The sequence below is a fragment of the Entelurus aequoreus genome, linkage group LG08, assembly GCF_033978785.1.
Source record: "Entelurus aequoreus isolate RoL-2023_Sb linkage group LG08, RoL_Eaeq_v1.1, whole genome shotgun sequence".
Classification (NCBI taxonomy): Eukaryota; Metazoa; Chordata; class Actinopteri; order Syngnathiformes; family Syngnathidae; genus Entelurus; species Entelurus aequoreus.
Genome location: NC_084738.1, coordinates 46,631,630 through 46,658,286, shown reverse-complemented (window position 1 = coordinate 46,658,286; position 26,657 = coordinate 46,631,630). Strand labels below are relative to the sequence as shown.

The window sequence follows — 26,657 nt, the reverse complement described above, 5'->3', positions numbered from 1 at the left end:
GGGGGTTCCCTCCGGGTACTCCGGGTTCCTCCCACCTCCAAAGACATGCACCTGGGGATAGGTTGATTGGCAACACTAAATGGTCCCTAGTGTGTGAATGTGAGTGTGAATGTTGTCTGTCTATCTGTGTTGGCCCTGCGATGAGGTGGCGACTTGTCCAGGGTGTACCCCGCCTTCCGCCCGAATGCAGCTGAGATAGACCCCAAAAGCGACAAGCGGTAGAAAATGGATGGATGGATGGACTGGAATAAAGACTCATCTTACCTGCTGCTTCCTGTCCATCCGCAACATGAGAACACAACAAGTTCAATAGGTTCCTCTCTTTAAAAACCACAATGGCCTACTTCTGTTGTGCCCATGAAACATGGGAAGACTGGCATGAACACTCTATGAACCACAACTGGAAAGACTGAACTTATTTCTTTGGACAAACCCCAACAAATCGCAGCTTTCCAGGAGCTCTAGCATGTCCTGTCCACATCAACAACCGTTATTATGCTTGCATAAGAAATAAGGCTGCAAACTGCTTGTCTCTTTCAGAGAATACTGAATTCCTAATGCTGTGTGAATTTGCATGAAATAAGTGTGGCCCTCCTCTGTCAACAAGGTATCTTGTCGTTTTGTCGCTGCTCGTCTCTCGGCCAGCTGCTGCGAGAGTGCAAACTTCACTCCAAGACTCCCAGGGGGGCCGGCGGGCTTTTCAGGGACGGCGAGTGTGTGAGGGCGTGACGCGTCGGGTCAGAGGCCGCATGCCAACATGTTGACATCATGCAAGCTGATATAAAAGGGGACACTTTAGCTCTTAATACACGCTCGCGCTCCTGCTACGCTTCTAGGATCCTGCCAACGACGGCTCGATTGCATCTTCAAAATATTTGGACTAAATAAAGACAAAAATGTTAATGCTAGATTATGTCCAACTGTTATTCGGAGACACATTTATGATTGGGGCAATGGTCAATAGGGGGCGGTGTTCTACCCCATTGCTGATGAACTGCTACTGCCACCTGTCCATCATTTCTTGTTACTACACACTAATTCACTTACACCTTTTTCCATCCATCCATCCATCCATCCATTTTCTACCGCTTGTCCCTTTTGAGGTGGCGGGGGGTGCTGGAGCCTATCTCAGCTGCATTCGGGCAAGTAGCCACCTCATCACAGGGCCAACACCTTTTTGTGTTACATTTCAATAGCACAGGTCAGGGGGTAGAGATATTCCATTAGGGCAGGGGTCGGCAACCCAACATGTTGAAAGAGCCATATTGGACCAAAAATACAAAAAAAAAATCTGTCTTGAGCCACAAAAAGTTAAAAGCCTAAAGTGTTATAATGAAGGCAACACATTAAGTAAGTGTCTCAGAGGGTTAGATAACCCCTGGAAATTACTGTCTTAAAACTGCCAAGGGTATACATGTGTGTGCCCAACTTAAAGGAAAGGACAGGCTGTCTGTCTTCTTCTAATGGATTTATTACAATATTTGCAAGCTGGGTAACGTTTGCTGTGGTCTGGAACAACATGGCACACAATCAGACATACAGATAATGTGTCATGAGACATGCAAATATAAATTAAATACACAGAGGACATAAGTAAAGAAAATTAAATGAACTTAAATATACCTACAAACAAGGCATAATGAAGCAATATGTACACACAGCTAGCCTAAATAGCATATAAGCATGGATTATTAGCACTCCACGCAAGTCAATAACATCAACAAAGCTCACCTTTGTGCATTCACGCACAGCATAAAACGTTTGGTGGACAAAATGAGACAAAGAAGGAGTGGCATAAAACATATTTCTGTGGCGGCGACTGAGAAAGCTGTACATGTAAACCAACTATGGTGAGTTCAAGGACTGCCAAAATTAGTAGGACAAAACAGCGCTGGCCTAATACTGTCATCAGTGACGCATAAACACAAACATACTAAACAGTGGGCTTTCCAACAATTAGGAAGGTTTGTGTTATGTTTGTCCTCTTACAGAAACATTATTAAAAAACAAATATATTTTACCCCCATCTTTTTCGATTTTTGAAAAAGCTCCAGGGAGCCACTAGGGCGGTGCTAAAGAGGGATATTAGCGTGATCGGTGTCCGTGTTCAGTACAGGCAAAAATGGGGAAAATAGAGCAAAAAGGAAAAGCATAAACAGGTTTTTTTTTATTTTTTTTACAAAACTAGAAAAAATATATACAAAAATACCAAAGTGTCTGACATCCACCAGCTCTGTGACGGAGTTTGGAAGAGGATTCCAGAGGCAACCTGAAAGCTTTGGTGAAATGAAAAATAAGGGTCGCCACACAAAATAGTGATACTCAATTAGGGGTGTACTCACTTTTGTTGCCAGTCAGTTTAACCATTATTATCTATGTGTTGAGTTATATTGATTAATCTGACTCGTCATACAGGCTGCACACTAACTACTTCACATTACCTCAAAGTGTAATTCCTTTAGTTTTGTCCTATGAAAAGATACACTACTGTGTTGAGGTACTTATAAGGCAGACACAGTTGTGTCTTGCAAGAATGATCAATAGGGCCATGCAAACTGTGGTGTGTTCAATGACTGTCGGAAAAAGTTTGAAATCTCAGTCCTTTATTTACATGTAAAATTAAACAAACAAATAAATATGTAACAAGTTTATTAACTCCATGAAAAAAACATAAATAATACATAATATAAAATTATTAAATATCAGACGTGAGATGCCGGCATCTCTGCGTCGCCATAAATAAACATCAGTATAAAAATATCACAATTGTTCCAGGCATCGTCATTGCAAACAACTTTGCGTAACGACTGTATGCAAATGTAACATAGTTTCCTTATTAAAACATACATTCTGTTGGTTGTCTGAGGTGACGGAGTTCAGTGTAAACCAGGAAGTTGCTCTCTATTATTCCAGCATTTGGAGTGCGTAAGTGCGACAAAATGCAGTACGCCGCCAGTACCTGAATGTTGCACTCAACAGGCCAGGGAGTAAGTGTGTAAATATTGCGATGGTCATTTCCAATGTGGATGGATATAAGACCGTCGAAAATCAAGCCCTCAGGAATGAAGTACACAGTAAGTGTAAGTGCGCTATTTAGAAAACAGCCCTTGTTTCTCTAACTGCTTTTCTGGGGGTGAGTTCAAGTACACTTTCTTGTCTCTGTCGTGTTGACGCTGAGTGTGAACGTGTGTGAATTGATAAAAATGAGTGATAATAGGAGAAGACCGTGCACGTGTCCTCACAGGGGCTGTGTCCAAAAGGGAAAGTCTAGATGCCGGGACTTGAGGTCACACATGCAAGCAGTGGTTTCCGGCGAGAAGCTTCCGTGCTCGACCGTCGCCCAGACGGCTCATCTTCGAGGACAGCGAGATGCTTTCTGGACATGGCGAACGACTCGTTTCGACCAGCTGCAGAAGACCTTCAAGTTCTGAGACACCTCCACTGAGTATCGGAGCGCCTCGAATGCCGTGGAGACGACCGGGAGGGAAGGGGGACGCATTGGCTGAGGGACCGGCTCTTTCACCTGAAGACAGTGTTCATGTTTCTTTAAATATCGCTTATTCCATTTCAAGCTGTCATAAATGGCAAAAAGGGCTCAGAAAGTCTGTACAGACTACCCCCACCCCCACCAAGGACTGTTTTCACTGCTGGACTCTGGAAAGAGGTTCCGCAACCTCCATAGCAGAACCTCCAGGTTCTGTAACAGCTTCTTCCCTCAGGCCATAAGACTTTTGAACGCATAATAATAATCCCCTCAATTCCCCCAAAAAACGGATTAACTCGCTGGAATATAAAAACAATATAACATACATCCGTAAACATGGATGCATAGGCAAAAGTGCAATATATTTATCTGTACAGTAAATCTATTTATATCTGCACCTTATTGCTCTTTTATCCTACACTACCATGAGCTAATGCAACAAAATGTTGTTCCTAGATGTACTGTAAAGTTCAAATTTGAATGACAATAAAGGAAGTCTAAGTCTAAATATGTCGAGCTGCAATCATGGTCTCACCTGGTGCAGGGACACCTTGATGAGGTTGGCCAGCTGCAGCAGCTGAGCGGTGGCGCCCCCCGCAGCCTCGGTGGGCAAACTGACATCTTCTTGGACCGTCTTCAGCCAGTCCACGTGCGCTTTGAAGGTCAGGGCGTGCACGTAGAGCAGGGAGAGAGACTCGTTGACCTGCGGGGACAGACGGGCACACTGAGAGGCGATGCTTGACGTTTATGGTCAGGACTGCCGAGACGTTACCTTCAGTAGGTGCAGCTGAGCAGCAGTGGTTTGAATGACGGGAAGACTTTCAAGTCTGTCCCCCAGCAAGTCCACCAGAAGCTCGCTGGACTGTGGAGACAAAGCAAAAAATAAGCTTTTGCGCGTCGCTCATGGACAAAAATGTGTGGTGATGACGGGGCTCACCAGGTCGTGGAAGTGACCGGACGACTTCACCAGCTGGTCCAAATGAGGAACGGCGGACCTGAGCACATTGCACAGAACGACGTTGTGGGCGGGCCGACACCACGAAGGGCGCAGCAGCCCTACCAGAAGCAGCAAGGACAGAAGATTGTAGGCGGAGTCACGGGTCGCTGAGGAGGAGAACGAAAGAGAAGTCGCTTTCAGCATCTCGGCAGATGATTGTGGTTCAAAAATGAAAAGTGGCGATAAGACGTGGCTTTGTGGATGTTAATCAAAGTCAACAAAGGCCGTCTTGAACATGCGATGTCATGTTCAAGACCCACTTTGGATACTTTGAGTATTAATGATGGATCAATACAAATAATTGAAAATGTAAACATAATTCTGAAAAGATGACACACATGACATCTCATAAAAATGTAAATTAAAAAACAGGAGGACAGGGGTCGCGTTCACACCCGATGCACAAATAGGGCCCTGTTTTACCTGAATACACGCGTGTAAAATATTAATTAATGAACGACAGCATGCTTTGTATGAAATGGTACTGCAAATGTATTCCTTGCCCCTTCCTGCTCTGTCACTGATAGGACTATAATGGAAAATTTCTCCCATTATTCCCAAAGGCCAGGGGTCAGCAACTCTCGAGCCGCATGCGGCTCTTTAGTGGCTCCCTGGAGCATTTTTATAAAAGGATTGAAAATGGAAAAAGACGGGGGAAACATTTTTTTTTTTGTATCATTTTGTCCACCAAAAGTTTCATGCTGTGCGTGAATGCACAAAGGTGCGCTTTGTTGATGTTATTCACTTGCTGGAGTGCTAATCAGGCATATTTGGTCAGTGCATGACTGCAAGCTAATCAATGCTAACATGCTATTTAGGCTAGCTGTATGTACATATTGCATCATTATGCCTCATTTGTAGGTATATTTGAGCTCATTTAATATCCTTTACATTTATCCTCTTTGTATACAATTTAGTTTTGCATGTCGCATGACACATTATCTGCATTTCAGATAGTTGTTTGTGTGCCATGCTGTTCCAGACCACAGCAAACATTACCTAGCTTGCCAAATATTGTAATAAATCTATTAAAAGAAGACAGCCTGCCGTTTCCTTTAACTTGGACACACACATCTATACATTTGGCCATTAAATGCCATAATTTCCAGGAGTTATCTCACCTTCTGAGTAGCCTTTGATTTACTAATGTTGTAAAGATGTGTAGAATAAATATTACATTTCAACATTTCTGTCAACGAAGATTTGTGACATGTGCCTGCGACACATAGTCATTTTGATAGTGGGCTATTATAGCTAATATAGACATTTACATCATGTGTTGCCTTCATTATAACCCTTATACACGGCTTTTCACTTTTTGCGGCTCCAGACAGATTAGTTTTCAGTATTTTTGGCTCTTTCAACGTTTTGGGTTGCCGACCCCTGCCCTAGCCACACAGCGTTAGTGCTCATCTTGAAAGAGAGTAGTATCGAAGTTTTGGCTTCACAAACCACAATGACATCCCCTGATCTGAAACCCACACCTGGGTAAGGAATACAATGTAGCCTGGGGCGACCTCGTAAGTCAATAGTAATTAGCCTAAATGAAGGGAAAAAAAGTCTCAAAAAGCAAAGTGACTGATGCCTGAAACAGGTCACTGTCTCAGCACACACACACACACACACACACACACACACACACACACACACACACACACACACACACACACACACACACACACACACACACACACACACACACACACACACACACACACACACACACACACACACACACACACACACACAGACACAGACAGAGAGAGAGAGCTCGTCTTTGCTGAGTCAGCACTTCACACAAACGTTGGACTTTCCACATTTCTGCTGCTGGATTTTTACCTGATGACCAGCCAAAACAGGAAGTGGTCCTCAAGTTCAAACATGTGGGTTTAGCTTTCAGTGCCGAGCTGAGTCAAACTAGAACTTAACCGGGAATGAAATTAACCCGGACAAAACCCTACCGAGTGCGACAACCTGCTTTGAGAACACTTGACCGACACACGTATTATTTGGAATTATTTTGTTTTCATTTGACTTCCGGATAGTCTGCGCTGCAACCGAACACTTCCTGACCTGACATCGACCAATCAACTGCTTGGCAGTCTAGCGAGGCCCCGCCTCTCGCCCAATAGCGGCGCGGTTCAGACGGTTAGTAAAAATGCACGCGGGCTTGCTGTAGTCTTAAAAAAAACAACAACTTCATGACGTCACAACGAAAGTGTGACTACTAACAACACACTACTTCCTGTTTGAAGACGAGATACACGCGTACAGTAGAACACACTGTAAGTGTACTATTATGTTTACTACATAGGCTACTGGACGTGTTACAACACTTTAGATCTTGGATGACATCACAAAGATCTCTTGTCTAGACGTTGGAAAGGCTTACACTCGGTGACCTACTAATTAATGTATTCATGAGTGTGCTCAGAGTCCATTACTGATGATGTGACGTGATGACATCACTGTCTGCTAGTAACACACGCACACACACACACACTGTCACATTCACGTCAAAAAGGGGTGTGTGGCTGACAGGCGCCAGGAAGAAAAGGTAGCGGGCCAAAGCGTGAATCATGTTGGCCCTCTTCTGACAGAACACGCCCACACATGTTGTTAGTATGTCTACCTCCTCTAAGCCCCGCCTACAGCGCCATGTGACTCTTGAGTCCTGGGCCTTCAGAGGTGGGTCAGCAGTCGCCACTGACCCGACTCCCATACTCCGAATGCATAGCAGAGCAACGCCGAAGAACCTGGTGAGTACTGACGACAACGAAAGAGTACGGGGGTCCCACCTGAGTCACAGGTTTTAACCCGTGACCCCTGACCCCGACGGTACGACTTCGGACTTTTAAAGTTAGAATCTTACATGCTAACATTGCTACAAACATTGTCAGGCTGTGTGACACAACAAGGGTGTGTGTCTGCTGTAACATCACATCACCAACGCCCCCCAACCCCACCCCGGACCCTCCCCCGCCCCGCTCTCCATCTTTTCATTCATTCTAACATCCTATTACACACACACTGCCGCTGAAGGCATCCATCGCAATAAAAGCATAAACTTACGTCTCATGTTGTGGTAAACAAAGGTGTCCAGCTCCAATGTGTGGTCCAGTGTGTGTGTGATGTGTGTGTGTGTGTGTACAGTAAGTGTGTGTTTGAGTGAAAGTTCCCCTTTATAGCGTTAGACTATGACACATCACCTGAGTCATCAGCCACCGTCGCCATTCAAGCTCTACGCCCAGCCCCCAACACACACACACACACACTCACACACAGACACCCCCATGACCCTCCCCTAGTCTGACAAAAAAAAAAATCGACATTCTTAGTTTTTAAATCCAGTAAATCCCAAATAAAAGTAAAGTTGAGTGAAGCAGAAAATACAATGAGTAATCTCCCCGCCGCCACCCCCGGGGTGATGTCATGGCCTTGCGCCCCCCGGCTTCCATATGATGCAACCTAGTAAGAAAGTGGAAAGTTCTTGACTCGCCAGCCTGCGCAGCGAGCGGTGAAGGGACACAAAGACAAAAAGGAGGGGGGGGAGGAAATGTCACTTCCTTTGACGTCCCCAGAGTGGACGCACTCGCGGAATTTCTGGACAACGTAACGTCGGACGTCTTTGTCATGCAGGAAGTCACCGACAGCTCAGCAAGTTTTGGTTTTCCCTTACTTTGTCATACTTTGTATTTCTCCTAAGGAGGGACAACATCCCCAAAGGTCAGCAATAACCAAAAAAATACCATAAACATGACATGTTCCACCCAAACGCAAGTGGACTGGAACACCTGCGTTTCCCACAGTATTTGCGGCAGTGTGTTACGGAGGGTGTGTGTGCGTTAGTGTAGTTTGCATAATTGTCCGTGACGCATGTGCATGTACTTTTTATGGACACTGTGGGAACAAAAAACATGAAAAGCAAAACAAATATGTTTAAAAACAAGTTAAATGTTGTTGTTTTTCATTATCACATGCTATGTATTTTTATTCTCTGGCAGACAATGCAATCTATTGTACAGAAAATCTCCTTACACAGACAGTCCCATTATAAAGTGTTCATGAGCGAGGTAATCAATGTGCTGCCTTGGCGGAGGTGTGCTTTTGTCATTAAGAGTGTGTCATTGTCACAGGTCCCTCGGCCACATGAGTCAAAGTGCCAAAAAACGACGGTTCAGCGTTTCTCGAGAAGCAGTCTGGTTTCCGGCTTCTTGAGAATTATGCGGCCGTTAAGCCCATCCGACTGCAGCGGTGCTGCGTGCTGATAGCAAACGTTTCTGAAGGATACAAATAGGGGCGGGGCTTCTGTCTACAAGCGGTTTCATCACTTCCTCAGCCACCCACAGACCGGATACGTCAGCCTGGAAGCATTCTCCCCAAAGTGGCGGGGGAATGTGAGGAATGTGTACGGGGGCGAGGTAGCAGGGGGTGGAGGGTGCGTAGGGCTAAAAAAAGAACTTAAACAAAAAGTGTGACGCTTTCATTCCTGAAGATCCTCGACCTCCCTTGACATTTTGTGATTTTCTACAGTTTATGATAAATAAATATATTTAGGATTTCATATACAGTCGAAGTCTGCTGTAAGATCTTCCTCTTCTATCCACACTATGTACAAGTATAAAAGTGTCTAAAACTGTCAGCCAATCACAGCACAGCGTAGTTGTATGCCTCGCCGTATCCGGCCTCCCGCAGGTACTTCCCCGTGTCCAGGGGCTCGGACACTCGGATGACCGTCCTCCCGTTGGCCGACCTCTGCCCCGCCTGGAGTTTCCCGACGAGTGTCGCCACGGAGACGCGCCGCTGGGGGCTCCAATGGCAGCACGACGTGATGATGGCGAAGCTGTGGGCCGAGCGCGCCGACTCGTTATGCTGTCCTGCGGCCATGTTGTCAGCGTGTTGCGGATACTTACAGGGAGCCGGAGCAGCTGGGCGGACGTTTGAGGCGTCTCCCTCTCTGGAGCTGCTGCAGGAGGTCTGTGGTCGGCAGCTCGGCAAACGGTGGATCACCTGAAGGCATAGAGTTCTGTTTACTTCAGCTCAGAACCAGAACCACTTCATGTTTTACTTTGAGAAGCACTTCACTGGGAAATGCTGCCATCAGGCCACCGCTAGGTGGAGCCACAGCACAGCATTTGAATTGAAATGAACGTGAGGTGAAACTTAAGTCCTTAATTGTCGCTGAATTTTCTGCCTTCTTCAGTTGTCTAATTTGTGGAACACTTTGCACAAAAGCTTGCTTTAAAGAGTTAGAGCGGGTCCAACATCCGTGACCTTTGACCCCATGAATAGACACAGTCCAACAACTTGTAAAAAGTCCAGAAGAGCCACACTGACCTAATTGCATATTTTAATACAGGTGTCCGATAATGGCTTTTTTGCCGATATCCGATATTCCGATATTGTCCAACTCTTAATTACCGACTCCGATATCAACCAATACCGATATATACAGTGGTGGAATTAACACATTATTATGCCTAATTTTGTTGTGATGCCCCGATGGATGCATTAAACAATGTAACAAGGTTTTCCAAAATAAATCAACTCAAGTTATGGAAAAAAATGCCAACATGGCACTGCCATATTTATTATTGAAGTCACAAAGTGCATTATTTTTTTAACATGCCTCAAAACAGCAGCTTGGAATTTGGGACATGCTCTCCCTGAGAGAGCATGAGGAGGTTGAGGTGGGTGGGGTTTCGGGGTAGCGGGGGGGTGGGGGGGGGGGGTGTATATTGTAACGTCCCGGGAGAGTTAGTGCTGAAAAGGGTTCTGGGTATTTGTTCTGTTGTGTTACGGTGTGGATGTTCTCCCGAAATGTGTTTGTCATTCTTCACTCAAAAAAATGATTCAAGCCCTTCTTAGATGTGACACATTTAAATATTGTTGAATTTATTAAAAAATATCTAGTTTTAAAATATAGACATATATATTTAATCAGTGAAACATAACATTTCTCATAATTGATCCAATGGGATTGATTTGATGTTGATCAACGCAAAATAAATGAGTTCAGAACTTGGAGCCGCCCTTTGCGCATGCGCATATCATCTTCGCGGGCATAACTCATTAACATAACGTCTTCTGGCAGGAGTGGACCGCATCAGCAGCAACCGAGAAGCAAGTTGGAGCTCGTGTTTGGTAAGTATTCTTTTTTCTTTTATAGCTGTAGTACTGTAGACTGTACCGCTAGTGCAGGGGTCACCAACCTTTTTGAAACCAAGGGCTACTTCTTGGGTACTGATTAATGCGAAGGGCTACCAGTTAGATACACACTTAAATAAATTGCCAGAAGTAGCCAATTTGCTCAATTTACCTTTAACTCTGTTATTATTAATAATTAATGATATTTATCTTTGTAGAAACACTGATCATCTTAATGATTTCTCACAATAAATATATATAGAAACAGATAAATATCAATATGCAACACTTTATTTTTATATTTTCTCTAAGTGCACATTTTTCAAATTGAACATTTTCAAATGATCACTTCTAAGACAGTCTTGTGAAATCACAAAATCCCATTTTAACTACCTAGCCACTAACATTTTTTAACAAATCATGAATTACTTTGCACCATGTTTGTACAAATAATAACTCATGTAAAATACAAAAGTAAACTCTCAAATTTTTAAATCATGTTACACTTTGAACTGGACACCAAATCTGTTATCTGTTTCTTTGTCAGTTAGTGGGAAGCCTGGCATTGCATGCTGTTAACTAATGTGTTGTACTCTGGTGTGTAACTTGACACTGCAACTCTGAGTGAGTCTTGCAGATGTGCATCAGTGAGGCGTGTTCTGTGTTTGTTCTTGATGAAGTTCATGTCAGAAAAGGCTGATTCACAAAGATAAGATTTTTCCTCATTGTTTGCGGAACCTTCTTAATCTTTTGGACATATTTTCACAGCAATCTGGCCTTAAGCTTAATTATGATAAATGTAAAATGTTAAGGATCGGAAATCTAAAGGGAACGTCCTTTCGAATGGAATGCAAAGTGCCTGTTTTGTGGACAGATGGACTAGTTAACATACTTGGTGTTGTTGTCCCAGAAAATCTGGAAGATCTAGGCTCAGTAAATTATGATAATCGACTAAGAAAGCTGGACAAAATTATGCAATTATGGAAAGGGAAATCCTTAACCTTGTATGGTAAAATGTCTATGGCCAACTCGTTAATTATTCCTCAATTTATTTATTTGTTTTTGTCATTACCAGCTCCATCACAAAACTTTTTTAAGATTTATGAGCGGAGGTTCTTCGATTTTGTCTGGAACGGCAAACCAGAAAAGATTAAAAGAAAGGTTTTGTACAAAGAGTATGAATATGGGGGCCTGAAACTTCTCAACCTTGAAGCTATGTGTCTGTCTTTAAAAGCATCAATTGTTCCAAAGATGTATTTAAACATTGAGTGGTACACAAATGTCCTGTTGGACAAAAAACATGTACTGTATCAAAAGAAATTGTATCCTTTTTTACAAGTGATCCCCTCCCAGAGAGTCTGCTGGGAAACATGGCGGGGTTCATAAAGGAAACAATCCACTCATAGTGGTGTTTTCAATTTTATGTGCCAGAAAAAAGAGACGATATTTTGCAGCAGTTAATATGGATGAACTCTAATATTGTAATAGATGGAAAGCCTTTCTTTTGGAAAAATATGTTTGAAAGAGGAATCATTTTTGTCAATGATACCAATGAGAATGGTAAAATTATGAAGTATGATGAATTTAGAGCTATGTATGGTGATGCTTGCTCAAGCTTTTCATTTTATCAACTAACTGGAGTAATTGGGAAAAGATGGAAACAAATAATTAATTATGGAACTACTAAATTATTAGTTTGTAAACCTCTAATAAGAAATTCTAGTTGGCAAAAAGGAACTAAAATAAATAGAAAAATATATAATTTTTATTTAATAAAGAAATCTTTGAAGGCTGCCTCATACAACACAAATGGAAAATGGGAGGACTTTTTTGACTGCCCGTTGCCATGGGATGCCATATTCAAACTAATCTATAAAACCACTATCTATGTGCAAAATCGTTATTTTCAAATTAAAATTATTTATAACTTCTTACCCACAGGGAAAATGTTAAAATTATGGAATATGACAGAGTCAGATGATTGCCAATTTTGTTGTCAGGAGCCTGAATCCACCCTGCATTTGTTTTGGTATTGTCATATTGTGTCTTTGTTTTGGGTGGAAGTTGAAAAAATGTGTTTAAGGATTGGTTTGTTTATGAAGCTTAATGTGGTTTCTGTTATTTTAGGAGAGTTCATTGACAATCATGATTTAGTCAATTTAATTATAGTACTCTGTAAAATGTTTATTTTTAAGGCCAAAAACAGATATTCACTTAGTATTACTTTCTTTAAAACATTTATTCAGTATTTTCTAACTTTAGAAAGTTACATGGTTGAAAACGATAATGATGCCAAGAAACATTTTAAAAAAGATGAGAAGTCCTCAAAGGCTTATTTTGAAAGTATAATTATGTTTATAGATTATATGATATCTGTTGTTGTGTTCCCTAATTTGAGTGACCTGGACATAATCTGGACTGTACATAAATGCTTATTTTGAAAATGTAATTTTGTTTATAAATTATATGCAATCTGTTGTGTTCCCTAATTTTTTTCTGTGTACATGAATGAAGGTGTGTGTTGCTGAGTCCGACTTGGACATTATCTGGACTGGGCCTGGTTTAAAAAACCCTTTAAACAAATCTAATTTCATTGACAACCTGGTCTGTTGAAGATAAGGCTCTTTTTTAAAAAATAAAATAAAATAAGATAAATAAATAAAAAACATTTTCTTGGATAAAAAAGAAAGTAAAACAATATAAAAAAAAATTACATAAAAAATAGTAATTAATGAAAATGTTAGTGGACCAGCAGCCTATACAATCATGTGTGCTTCAGGGACTGTGTCCCTTGCAGATGTGTTGTCTATGTTGTGGGAACCAGAATATTGGTAGCAGAAAGAAATAACCCCTTTTGTGTGAGTGGGTGTGGATGAGTGTGCATGGGGGAGGTTGTTTGGGTTGATGCACTGATTGAAAGTGTATCTTGTGTTTTTTCTATGTAGATTTAATTTAAAAAAAATAAAAAATAAAAAAAATAAAAAATTTTAATATTTTTTTTATTTTATTTTTTAAATTTATTTTTAGAACAGGCCCGCGGGCGACTCATCTGGTCCTTATGGGCGACCTGGTGCCCGCGGGCACCGCGTTGGTGACCCCTGCCCTAAAGGGACATGGGATTTTTTTTTTTTAGACATGTATCTCGTGGCCACGAGAAACTTTTTATAAAAAAAAAAAAAAAAAAATTTTTTTTTAATTTATTTTATTTTATTTTATTTTTTTAATAAAAAGTTTCTCGTGGCCACGAGAAACTTTCTCGTGCGCACGAGAAACTTTCTCGTGCGCACGAGAAACTTTCTCGTGGCCACGAGTAGGGATGATACTCGAAACCGGTTTTCCTGGTTGTTTGATAAGAAAAGAACCGAGTCCTCGGACTCGAATCCCTTTTTGAGAACCGGTACCCGTTATCGAGACCACTATAGTAAAGGAAAAGAGTTGATTCTTTATTCGAATCCCGTCCCGACCAGAAATGCTCCGTGGGACATCACAATAAATGACGTCACGTAGCGCAGTCATTAGGCGCAGATAGCGAAAGCAGGAAAACAATGGACGGGAAAAAGCGGTACAAGGTGTAATAAAGTTCAAAACAAAAGCTATAATCCATCGAATAACTTTACTGAGACATTTTAGCATGACGAACACTTTTACGACCAACCGGAAACATAGCAACGCACCTCCTTTACGGCAGCTGTCGCAACGTTCTTAAAACAACCGCAGCACATACATATATATACAACATATCTCCCTTTTTTAACTTTTGTTTTTCTTTCCAAAACAAAATCACACTGTAGATGTGTTGTCTGTCTAATTATAAATAATGTAGACGAGGCGTGTTGGCTGAGTTCTTGACGTTTACTTTCACAGCGTGGCAACATGCAACACTTTTCGGGGCTACTGCGCATGCTCGTAACTCCCGTTGCATGCTGGGTAGTGTAGTTGTTATATTCTCTAGCTCATAACATTTTTCCCCCATAAAGAAATAATGTTAACTCAATAAAGTGTATTTCTTTTTTTAGCTTTAACTTTTCATTTTTTAGCATTGTAACCACATTTGCAAATAACTTTTCTCTTCATAGAATGTTCTTTCAATAAAGAAATAAAGTGCAAAAATGTCAAAGCATCATAACAAACAGTTATGTCAAATAGCAGCAGAAGTGCACTTTTTGGAGAGCTGTATTATTTTCAGTTTTGTGCCCAAGGTACTGATTTTATTTAACACTATATTATTATTTATACACCTATAGTGATCACAGAGACAGCTTGTTTTTGTGTTACTGTATATATTTGTTTTTATGAAAAATCCCACTTAATATACTTTGGGTAACAACAGTCAATATTTATTTATTTTATTTTATTTTTTTAGGTGGGTAACAGTCAATATTTATTTATTTATTAGATTTTATTTTTTTTATTATATAATAAAAGTGAGCTTTTGTTAAACCAAATATTGTGTTTTTTTCCATATACAACAACCTATCTGGACTCGATAAGAGAATCGATAAGGAATCGGTTCGATAAGAGGATTCGATAATAGGCTCGAACTCGATAATTCCTTATCAAACATCATCCCTAGCCACGAGAAAGTTCGTGGCCACGAGAAATCATTGGATGCGTGCTGATGGTTTGGTGTGTGTTAAAATGGCAGTTTAGGAGTTAATATGGCTGTATTTCCAATTAGGACTTTCCCCCATGTGTGTTGTGGCAAAATATGAATGCTTGATTAGTAGGTGTGAGACAAACACTTTATCTTCCTGGTTATTGTAACGCTACGTGTTTGACATTATTTAAGACTTTATCATGCCCGGGAAAGGACAGTTTTCCTCTTCTGTGGCTGTGGGGGGTGGGCGTGGCTTGCGGACCTGCAGCGAAGCGGAGTGTGTCAGTTAGTCCGATGTTGATGTGATCAAACTTCTTTCTTGCTTGGAAGATACACACACAATTGTAACTGTTATTTCTTCCTGCAAAAAATAAATATGTACAACGTGTTTGGATGTTTTCATTTATGTAAAATTGTCATTAAATGTAATATTGCCTGACAAAAAGTGATTCGACGTACGTAATATTTTGATATGTACACATCGCATATTTACACACGCGCATCTGACTAGAATACCCTTATGTGCATTACATATATCAACATCAACTACCTACTGTACTGTTTACTTGTTGAAATACCCTTTTTAGAACAAATATCTACCCACATAATTTATATGTGTGTGTGTATATATATATATATATATATATATATATATATATATATATATATATATATATATATATATATATATATATATATATATATATATATATATATATATATATATATATATATATATATATATATATGTATGTATGTGTATATATATATATATGTATGTATGTGTATATATATATATATATATATATATATATATATATATATATATATATATATATATATATATATATATACATATTATGTATAAGCATGTATATATATACTCTACCGTTTAAAAGTTTGGGGTCACATTGAAATGTCCTTATTTTTGAAGGAAAAGCACTGTACTTTTCAATGAAGATAACTTTCAACTAGTCTTAACTTTAAAGAAATACACTCTATACATTGCTAATGTTGGAAATGACTATTCTAACTGCAACTGTCTGGTTTTTGGTGCAATATCTACATAGGTGTATAGAGGCCCATTTCCAGCAACTATCACTCCAGTGTTCTAATGGTACAATGTGTTTTCTCATTGGCTCAGAAGGCTAATTGATGATTAGAAAACCCTTGTGCAATCATGTTCACACATCTGAAAACAGTTTAGCTCGTTACAGAAGCTACAAAACTGACCTTCCTTTGAGCAGATTGAGTTTCTGGAGCATCACATTTGTGGGGTCAATTAAACGCTCAAAATGGCCAGAAAAAGAGAACTTTCATCTGAAACTCGACAGTCTATTCTTGTTCTTAGAAATGAAGGCTATTCTACAAAATTGTTTGGGTGACCCCAAACTTTTGAACGATAGTGTATATATATATTATATATTACTGTAACTTGTTCTTAAAAATAGTAGTTATTTTGTATGACAAATTTAGTGTTTGTGTGTATATATGTATACTGTATATATGTATGTGTGTTTCTTCCTATACAGTATACATGTATATGTGTGTGTGTGCGTGTATATACTGTATATATATATATATATATATATATATATATATATATATATATATATATATATATATATATATATATATATATATATATATATATATATATATATATATATATATATATATATATATATATACACATATAAATTATATGGGTAGATATTTGCTCTAAAAAGGGTATTTCAACAAGTAAACAGTACAGTAGGTAGTTGATGTTGATATATGTAATGCACATAAGGGTATTGCGCGTGTGTAAATATGCGATGTGTAAATATCAAAATATTACGTACGTCGAATCACTTTTTGTCAGGCAATATTACATTTAATGACAATTTTACATAAATGAATACATCCAAACACGTTGTACATATTTATTATTTGCAGGAAGAAATAACAGTTACAATTGTGTGTGTATTTTCCAAGCAAGAAAGAAGTTTGATCACATCAACATCGGACTAACTGACACACTCCGCTTCGCTGCAGGTCCGCAAGCCACGCCCACCCCCCACAGCCACAGAAGAGGAAAACTGTCCTTTCCCGGGCATGATAAAGTCTTAAATAATGTCAAACACGTAGCGTTACAATAACCAGGAAGATAAAGTGTTTGTCTCACACCTACTAATCAAGCATTCACATTTTGCCACAACACACATGGGGGAAAGTCCTAATTGGAAATACAGCCATATTAACTCCTAAACTGCCATTTTAACACACACCAAACCATCAGCACGCATCCAATGCTTTCTCGTGGCCACGAGAAACTTTTTATTAAAAAAAATAAATAAATAAAAAAATATATATATATATATATATTTTTTTTTTTAATAAAAAGTTTCTTTTTATTAAAAAAAAAAAAAAAAAAATATATATATATATATATATATATATATATATATATATATATATATATATATATATATATATATATATATATATATATATATATATATATATATATATATATATATTTTTTTTAAATAAAAAGTTTCTCGTGGCCACGAGAAAGTTTCTTGTGGCCACGAGATACTTTCTCGTGGCCACGAGATACATGTCTAAAAAAAAAAAAATTCCCATGTCCCTTTAGGGGCTCCGTACCGAGGTACTGGTAATTGCTACCGTATTGGTTCAAATGTATTTCTATCATACAATTTACCGGTACCTATGACTGGGGGGTTCAAAAATGTTTAAGTCCAGTCCTGTTACCAACATTTTATTTTATTTTAATTTGTTTACATATCTTTTGTTTATTCACTGTAGTAGGCTGACCATATTCTGAAATCCCAAAAATAAATAAATAATGATAAATGGGTTATACTTGTATAGCGCTTTTCTACCTTCAAGGTACTCAAAGCGCTTTGACAGTATTTCCACATTCACCCATTCACACACACATTCACACACTGATGGAGGGAGCTGCCATGAAAGGCGCTAACCAGCACCCATCAGGAGCAAGCGTGAAGTGTCTTGCCCAAGGACACAACGGACGTGACTAGGATGGTAGAAGGTGGGGATTGAACCCCAGTAACCAGCAACCCTCCGATTGCTGGCACGGCCACTCTACCAGACACATACAGTATACCGGTATGCGTGCGAAGGCGGGCAGCACGCCAAGGCCGGGACTAGGTGAAAATTTGCCAATGATACTCGAAATTGCTTTATAAATAATATATTTATTTAAATAAAGCATTTTTTCTCCTCTGTTGACAGCAGTGTTGGCGCTCGGAATTTTTAAAATGGGGTCCCACAGTAAATTTTTGGGGTCCCACTTTTTTGTAAGCGTTTTGAAAAAAAATTATAAACGTTTGCATTATCCTGTTATATCTCACATTCTATATTGTGTTTTGGAAAAAGGTTGTCATGAACGTTACTTAATTCATTAAAAAAAATAATAAAAAAGAAAACAGATTTGTATACATATGTAAATGTATTCAGTTATAAACATTCATTCACTTTCTTCTTTCCTTCATGGATCTGAACTTTACCGCTGCCGGTAGTGTTTTCTATGTTTTTATTTAATAAGTTGTAGGTGTATTTATTTCAGTATAAAAGTGTAAAAAGTGTTTTGCTTGGGTCATGAAATGATGATAATGGTGTGCCAGGGCATACATACATTTTATATTTAACGCTTAAATCTCTGGAGTCTACATCAACTTCAGATCCATCCCTCATTTCAAAATGTTTTAGTTTTTTTTACGTTGTTTTTTTGTTTGTTTGTTTTCCGCCCTTTTTTGTCAAACAAAACTATGTTTTTAATGGCAAACACACAAAATATGCAAAATCTTCCACCAAAAATACTTTTCAAAGTGAAATATTTGATGTGAAGTAATCGGAACCTTGGATAGGTCAATAATTCATAATAACATTGATTTTGATTCAATATTATGTTTTGAGCAATGACAGTTTGAAAGAAAAAAAAACAGCTTTGTTTTATTGGTCAACATTGCAACTTTTTCTAAATTACATTTCACCTTTAAGCTTTTTTATTTCACTTTTGTTATGTTTTTGTTTATTTTAATAGTATTTTTAGACTGTGCCGTGGGCCTTTAAAACATAAGCTGTGGGCCGCAAATGGCCTCCGGGGCACACTTTTGACACCCCTGCTATAGATAATAAAAAATTAAATCTGATAAATCTATCGATAAAAGCAGAGCCTGGCGACGCATGCGCGATTATCATAACTCTCTCGCTCTCTCTGCCCCTCCCTCATGAATGCTGCTGCTTGCGCACACCTTCACAATTTTAGTTTTTAACCCCTTCTTAACCCTGAACGTACATTGAAAATACGGGCAACCCTAACTCAAAATGCCGGACATTTGAGGCATTTAAGAAACCCTGCCCGGACAGCCCCGCAAAAGAGGACATGTCCGGGGAAAAGAGGACGTATGGTCAGTCTACTGTAATGTGCTTTGTGTCAACATGCTGTTAGCATATATGCCATTTGCTATATTTAATGTATTTGCTAGTTTTATGCTAAGAACTCCCTCCTGTTACTTTCAGTCCTGTTACTCTTTGGTTTAGGAACCTTGTAGGAAAATTAAATTTGGTTGAAATGGGCAAGACACATTTTGAGTGGTTCAAAATGTATATTAAGAGTTGAAAAAACATGTACGTTTATGTTGAGTTACAACAAATGATATGGTGAAGATGCTCAAACAGTAGGTGTCTCTTACCTAACGTGACCATTTCAAAGAGCAGCGTCCCAAAGGACCACCTAGAAGACAACGTTTCAACATCAACAAATGTCTTTTTGCGCTATAGAAGGACGAGTGAAGTCACTCACACGTCGCTGCTGGCACTGAACGCTCTGCGCGTCAGCACTTCCGGCGCCTGCCACTTCTTCAGCTCCGTTGCTCCGCCCACATCAACCTGGGCTTGCCGGTGGTAGGCGGAGCCTAAACCCCACAGCTTGGCCGTCAGGTCGCCGCCCACCAGCACGCTTCGCGCTGCCACGTTGCCATGAACGCAGCGCTGACCGTGCAGATACTCCTAAAGATTAGTAACATATTTAGCAACAAATACAAAAAATAAAATTAAAGATGTGAATCCTAAAATAACTCCCGATTTAATATGATAAATATCAATATGAGGCCCTCCCTACACAAGACTCCTAACGGGGCCCCCATCCCACCCAACGTCGCCACCCCTTACACACACACACACCTGTTATGTTTACATGCACTTAAACAAATGAATGCATAGATTTGGTTTAATAAAATTCTACCCAAACATTTAATGAAGTCAAATACAAATAAGGCAACACGAGAAGTATCCCACACTTCTTTTTTGTAAAGTAAATCAGTACAGCAGATATGGGCATCTACATTAATAATATGATTTGCCTGAGTGTCTGGAAAGGACAGATTTAAATGTATATACACATATATATATAGATATATATACATATGTGTATATACTGTATATGTATACGTTAGGTCAGGAAAAACAAAGAGGCTATATCATCCCTACAAGCCTGTTTCGCAGGTTTCCCTATATAAATATCTATATATAAATATCCCCTTTTATATGTATATACATATACATGTATATATATATATATATATATATATATATATATATATATATATATATATATATATATATATATATATATATATATATATATATATATATATATATATATATATATATACATACACATACATACGTATATACATACATACATACATACATACATACATACATACATATATATAATGACTAGTTAAGAGCCAATATGTTACTAATTTGCATGTAAATAAGCAACTAATTAATGGTGAATATGTTCCCTATACTAAAGTGTTAACATGTTTTTTTTTACTGGTGCACAAAATGAACCGTGCACGAACATCACCTTGTTCAAACAACAAAACCAACAGTGCATAAACTCACAACAAATTACACACCTGCAAATCAGTCTGACTTCTGCTGTTGCCGTATCCGTAATACGCCGATAGGGAGAAGTTTTTATTTACACGATGAGTCGGGTGTGTTTTGACCTCCGCAGAACCCCTGAGCCCGACTCACCGAACCCCTAGGGTTCCATCGAACCCAGGTTAAGAAACACTGCTATAGTTATTATCAATTGTGCTGAAGTTGTACTTTTCTATCTGTGCAAAAGGACAACTTGTAATCTTGGATTGCGAGTCGTCTCGTATTAGTGTTTGTGTTCGGAAAATCGAGTACCGTGACACAGACAAAGCAGAGACAGGGTGATATCACGAGTGTCAGCACATTTCCATTTCTGAATATTCATATATTGTGTCTAACTGGGGCTGCTGAAATTACCCCCCCCCCCTTCCTTCAGAAGCAGCCTCAGTGATGTAACCAGGGACCTCCCAAATAAATAGTGGAGCATGTGGGCTGTGCCTCGGAACGTAGGTTGGAACTAAGTGTACAGCCCAATACGTCTCTCCTCATTGAGCCAAATTTAACTCTGTCTCTGCATGATTCCTTGCTTCTTGTCTGTTTAATAGATGTCATCAGTGTTTGAACCTGACAATAAGCTAGCTGAATTCTGATTGGATACAAACTGTAACCTAAAAACAACAGTATTTGAAGGAGCATATTATGACATGAAGAGAATATGAATACGTTTAGATATTTAGGGAAAGTAAATAAAAAATTACTTTTATCTTTAATTATTAGGGATGTCCGATAATATAATATAATAAATGCGTTAAAATGTAATATCGGAAATTATCGGTATCGGTTTTTTTATTATCTGTATCGTTTTTTTTTTGTTTTTTTTTTAAATTAAATCAACATAAAAAACACAAGATACACTTACAATTAGTGCACCAACCCAAAAAACCTCCCTCCCCCCATTTCTTTCTGTTATCAATATTCTGGTTCTTACATTATATATCAATATATACCAATACAGTCTGCGAAGGATACAGTCTGTAAGCACACATGATTGTGCGTGCTGCTGGTCCACTAATAGTACTAACCTTTAACAGTTAATTTTACTAATTTTCATTAATTAATAGTTTCTATGTAACTGTTTTTATATTGTTTTACTTTCTTTTTTATTCAAGAAAATGTTTTTAATTTAGTTATCTTATTTTATTATTATTTTTAAAAAGTACCTTATCTTCACCATACATCGTTGTCCAAATTAGGCATAATAATGTGTTAATTCCACGACTGCATATATCGGTTGATATCGGTATCGGTTGATATCGGTATCGGTAATTAAAGAGTTGGACAATATCGGAATATCGGATATCGGCAAAAAGCCATTATCGGACATCCCTATTAATTATGATCATGATTTCTGGTTATGTTAGGCCAGCAGAGAAGGCCTTGCTGGCCCGATGGCCCACCACTGCTTGTTAGTAATCAAATATGTGAACCAACCAGAGCAGAAGCCACTTGTGTTGCCATGGTGAAGACTGTCCTCTCCGTCATGTCAAATGCCGAATCAACCTTTGAGAGGGAAAACATATTTTTCTGTTAGTGCACGTTTCACAGTAGGAATACTTTGTCTGCTCACCGGGCACAACATTGGGTACACCTGCACAATCTCATGAGATCCAATATGAAAAGAGACAATAAAAGCTCTTTCTAATAAACTTTAAAACGTAGCGTACAATTATAAACACAACGATCTCATTCGACGGTGTACCTAATGGAGTGGCCAGTGTTGACACTGTCATGAGTGTATAGTTGACCCGTCTGCATCTCCACAGGAAGCCCAGCAGGTCTCGGTGGCGCAACTCCTCCATCACCATCACCGGGGGCGAAGAGGCGGTAACGACCCCCAAAAGAGCGGGGATGAAAGGGTGGCGCCCGAGTCCTGACACAAAGGAGGCAAAATCCAGGAAGCGTCGCCTCTCGCCGCTGTTTGCCGTGTCTGCGAAAGAGGCCAGGAGGCAAGTGCCGTCACTTGAATGTCACGCTTTGGGTTCGCACTAGAACGTTCCGTTGAAACCCACCTTTGAGCACCCTCAGCACCACATCCCTGTTGTCCATGCGGGCCTTGTAGATACCCACCATCTTATTGGTTTTGATGGACAGCGTCTGGGGCAGCACGGTGACCTGCTGGAAGGAACCAATACGTCCCCCTGTGGTCACCTGTGGTACTGCTTTGCGGGAGCGCTGCTGGGCCTTATGGACTGCCATGGGAAGCTCCTCATGCTCCAGTGGGTCAATACCAGGGGGCGCTAGAGAGAGAGAATGGTTATGACCACGAGTCACTAAAGGAGTCTCTAATGGAATTAAAGCTGTAAGCAGCATTGAATGGGTCCTCGCTCCCTTGTCCAACTCGGGGTTGATGCAAGTTGACGGGTCACGTCATTCCCAATGCCAAGACCCACCATCAAAAAATTCCGGAAGACTGAAGCATGTGGAAAGAATTTGCGACTGTTATACATTTCTTCCACAAGGCGGTGATACTGGTGTCGATATTGATATCTTGTCATGAATCTGTTCCCGACCGAAAAGTCCTATATCAGTTTGGAAGGAGTCGATCATTTAAAGTCAAGTAATGACAGTTTGATGGTTGATAGTTAGGAGCAGTTGTTTTTAGCCAGGCTTTGCCGAACCACGAATAGGTACTGACCCATCTGGAACTTCAAGGTGTCCTAATCATCATTTGAACAAAATCTTTTCGAGATCTGAATTTGTGGAGCCGAGTTACAAATGTTGAAAATGTGTGGCGAAACCATCAGATCAAAGTTTGGCATCATGCCACGCCAACATCCCATAGTGTAGGCAAAATTCCTTTGCAATTTACTACTGCTCATCTGTCCAGTATATGTCATTTTAACCAATGTTTGTTTGGTCAAAGTCCCTAGGAGGAGTTTGTTAAGGTACAACCCCTGTTTTGGGCCTAAAAATGGCCGACGGAAACCAACATGGCCGACTTCCTGTTTGTTTTCAAATATCCAGCGATTTTCGCGACAATGCGTGAAACTGGTGGCAGGGGCTAATTTTTTCAAATGATCAAATTGGAGCTAAGAGTCATTTTTGACATTTCGTGTATAGGACCCTGAAAAAAAAAAAAAATCCCCGGACCGGACGTCCTAAATTGGTGAGTTTTTGTACATGCAAAGTGCATGGAATTGGTTGAATAAGGATAAACAAAGCAATTCCAATAGGGCAGTGATTCTTAAACTGTGTGTTGTGCACCACTACAGAACATCTTAAACATAAAGCTTATGACATTCCTTTTTGCAATTAAAGAAGAATTTTGGCAATAAATAAGATAGTAAACATACGAGACAACTTCTCTTTCGGTCAGGGGTGTCAAACTCATTTTAGATCGGGGGCCACATGGAGAAAAAGTGGGCCGGACTGGTAAAATCACAGCACGATAACTTAAAAATAAAGACAACTTCAGATGGTTTTCTTTGTTTAGAAATAGAACAAGCACATTCTGAAAATGTACAAATCATAATGTTGTTGTTTTTTTTTACACTTACATGTTGCGGTTAATAGTATTCTATCTTTATTTGTCGTCATTTATACTTTCTAAGTTATGTGATCACTTTTATCAGTCAACTCGTTGGTGTTAATTTTCAATCTATCAAGTTAAAAAAATAATATAAAAATCAAATTGCAGGTTTTTATTTATGTAGTTTGCTCATTTTCCTCAACTGGTGCACTAACATGTGGTTTATTTTTTTTTTTACATGTGTAGCATAATCTACAAAGATACAAATAATTGATATAGCGACATCTAGTGGAAACACTTAGAACAGCAGTTTCTTTCATTCAAAAATGTTGGCTCATTTTTATACTTAGCAAACTCATCCCTCGGGCCAGATAAACCCTGTGCGCGGGCCGGATAAACCCTGTGCTCGGGCCGGATCCGTACGTTTGACACCCCTGCTTTAGGTAGTATGTAAGCAAACAAAGGCTCCTAATATGGCTGCTGGGTGCTGACATATGCAGTAACATGGGTCATTTCCCATCTAATATTTTGTCAAAATCATGAGGGACAAGAAAATGGATTATTTAATCTACTTGTTCACTTACTATTAATATCTGCTTACTATCCATTTTAACATGTTCTATTTACAATTGTGTTAAAATGTAATAATCACTTATTCTTATTCTTATTTGATACTTAACATACATTTTGGGTGATACTACACATTTTGGTATCAATCCAATACCAAGTAGTTACAGGATCATACATTGATCATAATTAAAGTTCTCCTGTGTCTTGGGATATATTACATGGGTTTATAAACAATAAAAAAGACAAAAGATTTTGTGTTAGTAAAAAATATCGACACACTCATTGTATCGACTATGTACGGCTCTTGTACTTAGTATCGTTACAGTCGATGTCTGTGTAGACCCACCCACGGCATTTGTTTACATGCTGTTAGCGGTTAGCTATTGTATCCTCCTATATTGTGTAGTGAAGCATGTTTAGCTATTCCTCATCCTGCAGGGATGATACTTGTATGAAACGTACTTTATTTTTCACCATGGCGTCAAAGATTAGTGATTTATAATAATAATAATAATAATAATAATAATAATGGATTAGATTTATATAGTGCTTTTCTAGACACTGAAAGCGCTTCACAGAGAAGTAAGAACCCATCATTCATTCACACCTGGTGGTGGTAAGCTACATTTGTAGCCACAGCTGCCCTGGGGTAGACTGACGGAAGCGTGGCCAGTTTGCGCCTACGGCCCCTATGACCACCACCGATCAATCATCATTCATTCATCCACTACGCCATGCCGCCCTGATTTAGAAGTAGCTAAAACACTAGCGACTGTGGATGCACGTTAGCCGCTAGCTGGCTAACAACTAAGAAGAGCAAGAGCTAAGCATCTCTTCCAGAGCGGCGCTTTAGTGTTCATAGCTTCAACAACGTTATCGTTAGTTTTTAAGCCAAAATGCGTCCATTCTCCCTTTTTTTATCTCCACACTGTTTCTGCTTGTTAGTACTCCGTGCGTTGCCTAAAATGCGTCTCTGCTCGTTTTACCAGCACCAACGTTACGACGGTGCGCCGTCATGTCTGAAAAAAAAAAAGTAACGGTATTTTCCAGAGGCAGTATTGTACCGTTTTTAATTCATTAGTATCATGGTGCTTTATTAGTACCGGTATACCGTACAACCATTATTTGAAACAAAATGTTACTGTTCAAACTGTGTGTAATGTTACAGTGACCACAAATGATGAATACACTTGTTAAATAAAAAATATCTGCCTTGTTTTTAATGAATACTCAGGCCTACTACACTGCGGGATTTGCATGTCAGTCCTTATGGTGGTACTTGGAGAGCCAAGTGTTTCCTGAGGTTTCAAGAGCTTTTGCTGCTTCCTCAGTCAAATCCAATTAATACATTTAATTAAACTACATTTTAAGTGTAGTGTTATCCAAAATCCTTCACTGTTGTTGCGCAAAG

At 39.3% G+C, this 26,657-nt stretch overlaps 2 protein-coding genes and 1 long non-coding RNA gene across 3 annotated transcripts in view; 1 reads left to right on the top strand and 2 right to left on the bottom strand.

Moving 5' to 3' along the window:
- Nucleotides 1-2,600: 2,600 nt before the first annotated feature.
- Nucleotides 2,601-7,770, bottom strand: LOC133655113 (uncharacterized). The gene is made up of 5 exons (XM_062055028.1): nucleotides 7,554-7,770; nucleotides 4,422-4,588; nucleotides 4,257-4,346; nucleotides 4,020-4,187; nucleotides 2,601-3,523 (listed from the first exon to the last, which is right to left on the bottom strand). The coding sequence occupies exons 1-5, from the start codon at nucleotides 7,558-7,560 to the stop codon at nucleotides 3,350-3,352; spliced, it is 606 nt and encodes a 201-aa protein (XP_061911012.1). The 5' UTR covers nucleotides 7,561-7,770; the 3' UTR covers nucleotides 2,601-3,349.
- A 422-nt stretch (nucleotides 7,771-8,192) lies between these two features.
- Nucleotides 8,193-17,505, top strand: LOC133655112 (uncharacterized). The gene is made up of 3 exons (XR_009826953.1): nucleotides 8,193-8,207; nucleotides 10,576-10,625; nucleotides 17,263-17,505. It is a non-coding gene; the product is annotated as an uncharacterized LOC133655112 (long non-coding RNA).
- The window catches only part of LOC133655111 (tyrosine-protein kinase STYK1-like), a 29,064-nt gene continuing 10,829 nt past the window's right edge, over nucleotides 8,423-26,657 (bottom strand). Inside the window, exons 4-10 of the mRNA XM_062055027.1 lie at nucleotides 23,217-23,444; nucleotides 22,953-23,134; nucleotides 22,639-22,707; nucleotides 20,060-20,265; nucleotides 19,950-19,990; nucleotides 9,395-9,491; nucleotides 8,423-9,324 (exon numbers count right to left, since the gene is read on the bottom strand). Of these exons, the coding sequence (XP_061911011.1) occupies nucleotides 9,129-9,324; nucleotides 9,395-9,491; nucleotides 19,950-19,990; nucleotides 20,060-20,265; nucleotides 22,639-22,707; nucleotides 22,953-23,134; nucleotides 23,217-23,444 (1,019 nt within the window). The 3' untranslated portion in view covers nucleotides 8,423-9,128. The remainder of the gene's footprint in view (nucleotides 9,325-9,394; nucleotides 9,492-19,949; nucleotides 19,991-20,059; nucleotides 20,266-22,638; nucleotides 22,708-22,952; nucleotides 23,135-23,216; nucleotides 23,445-26,657) is intronic.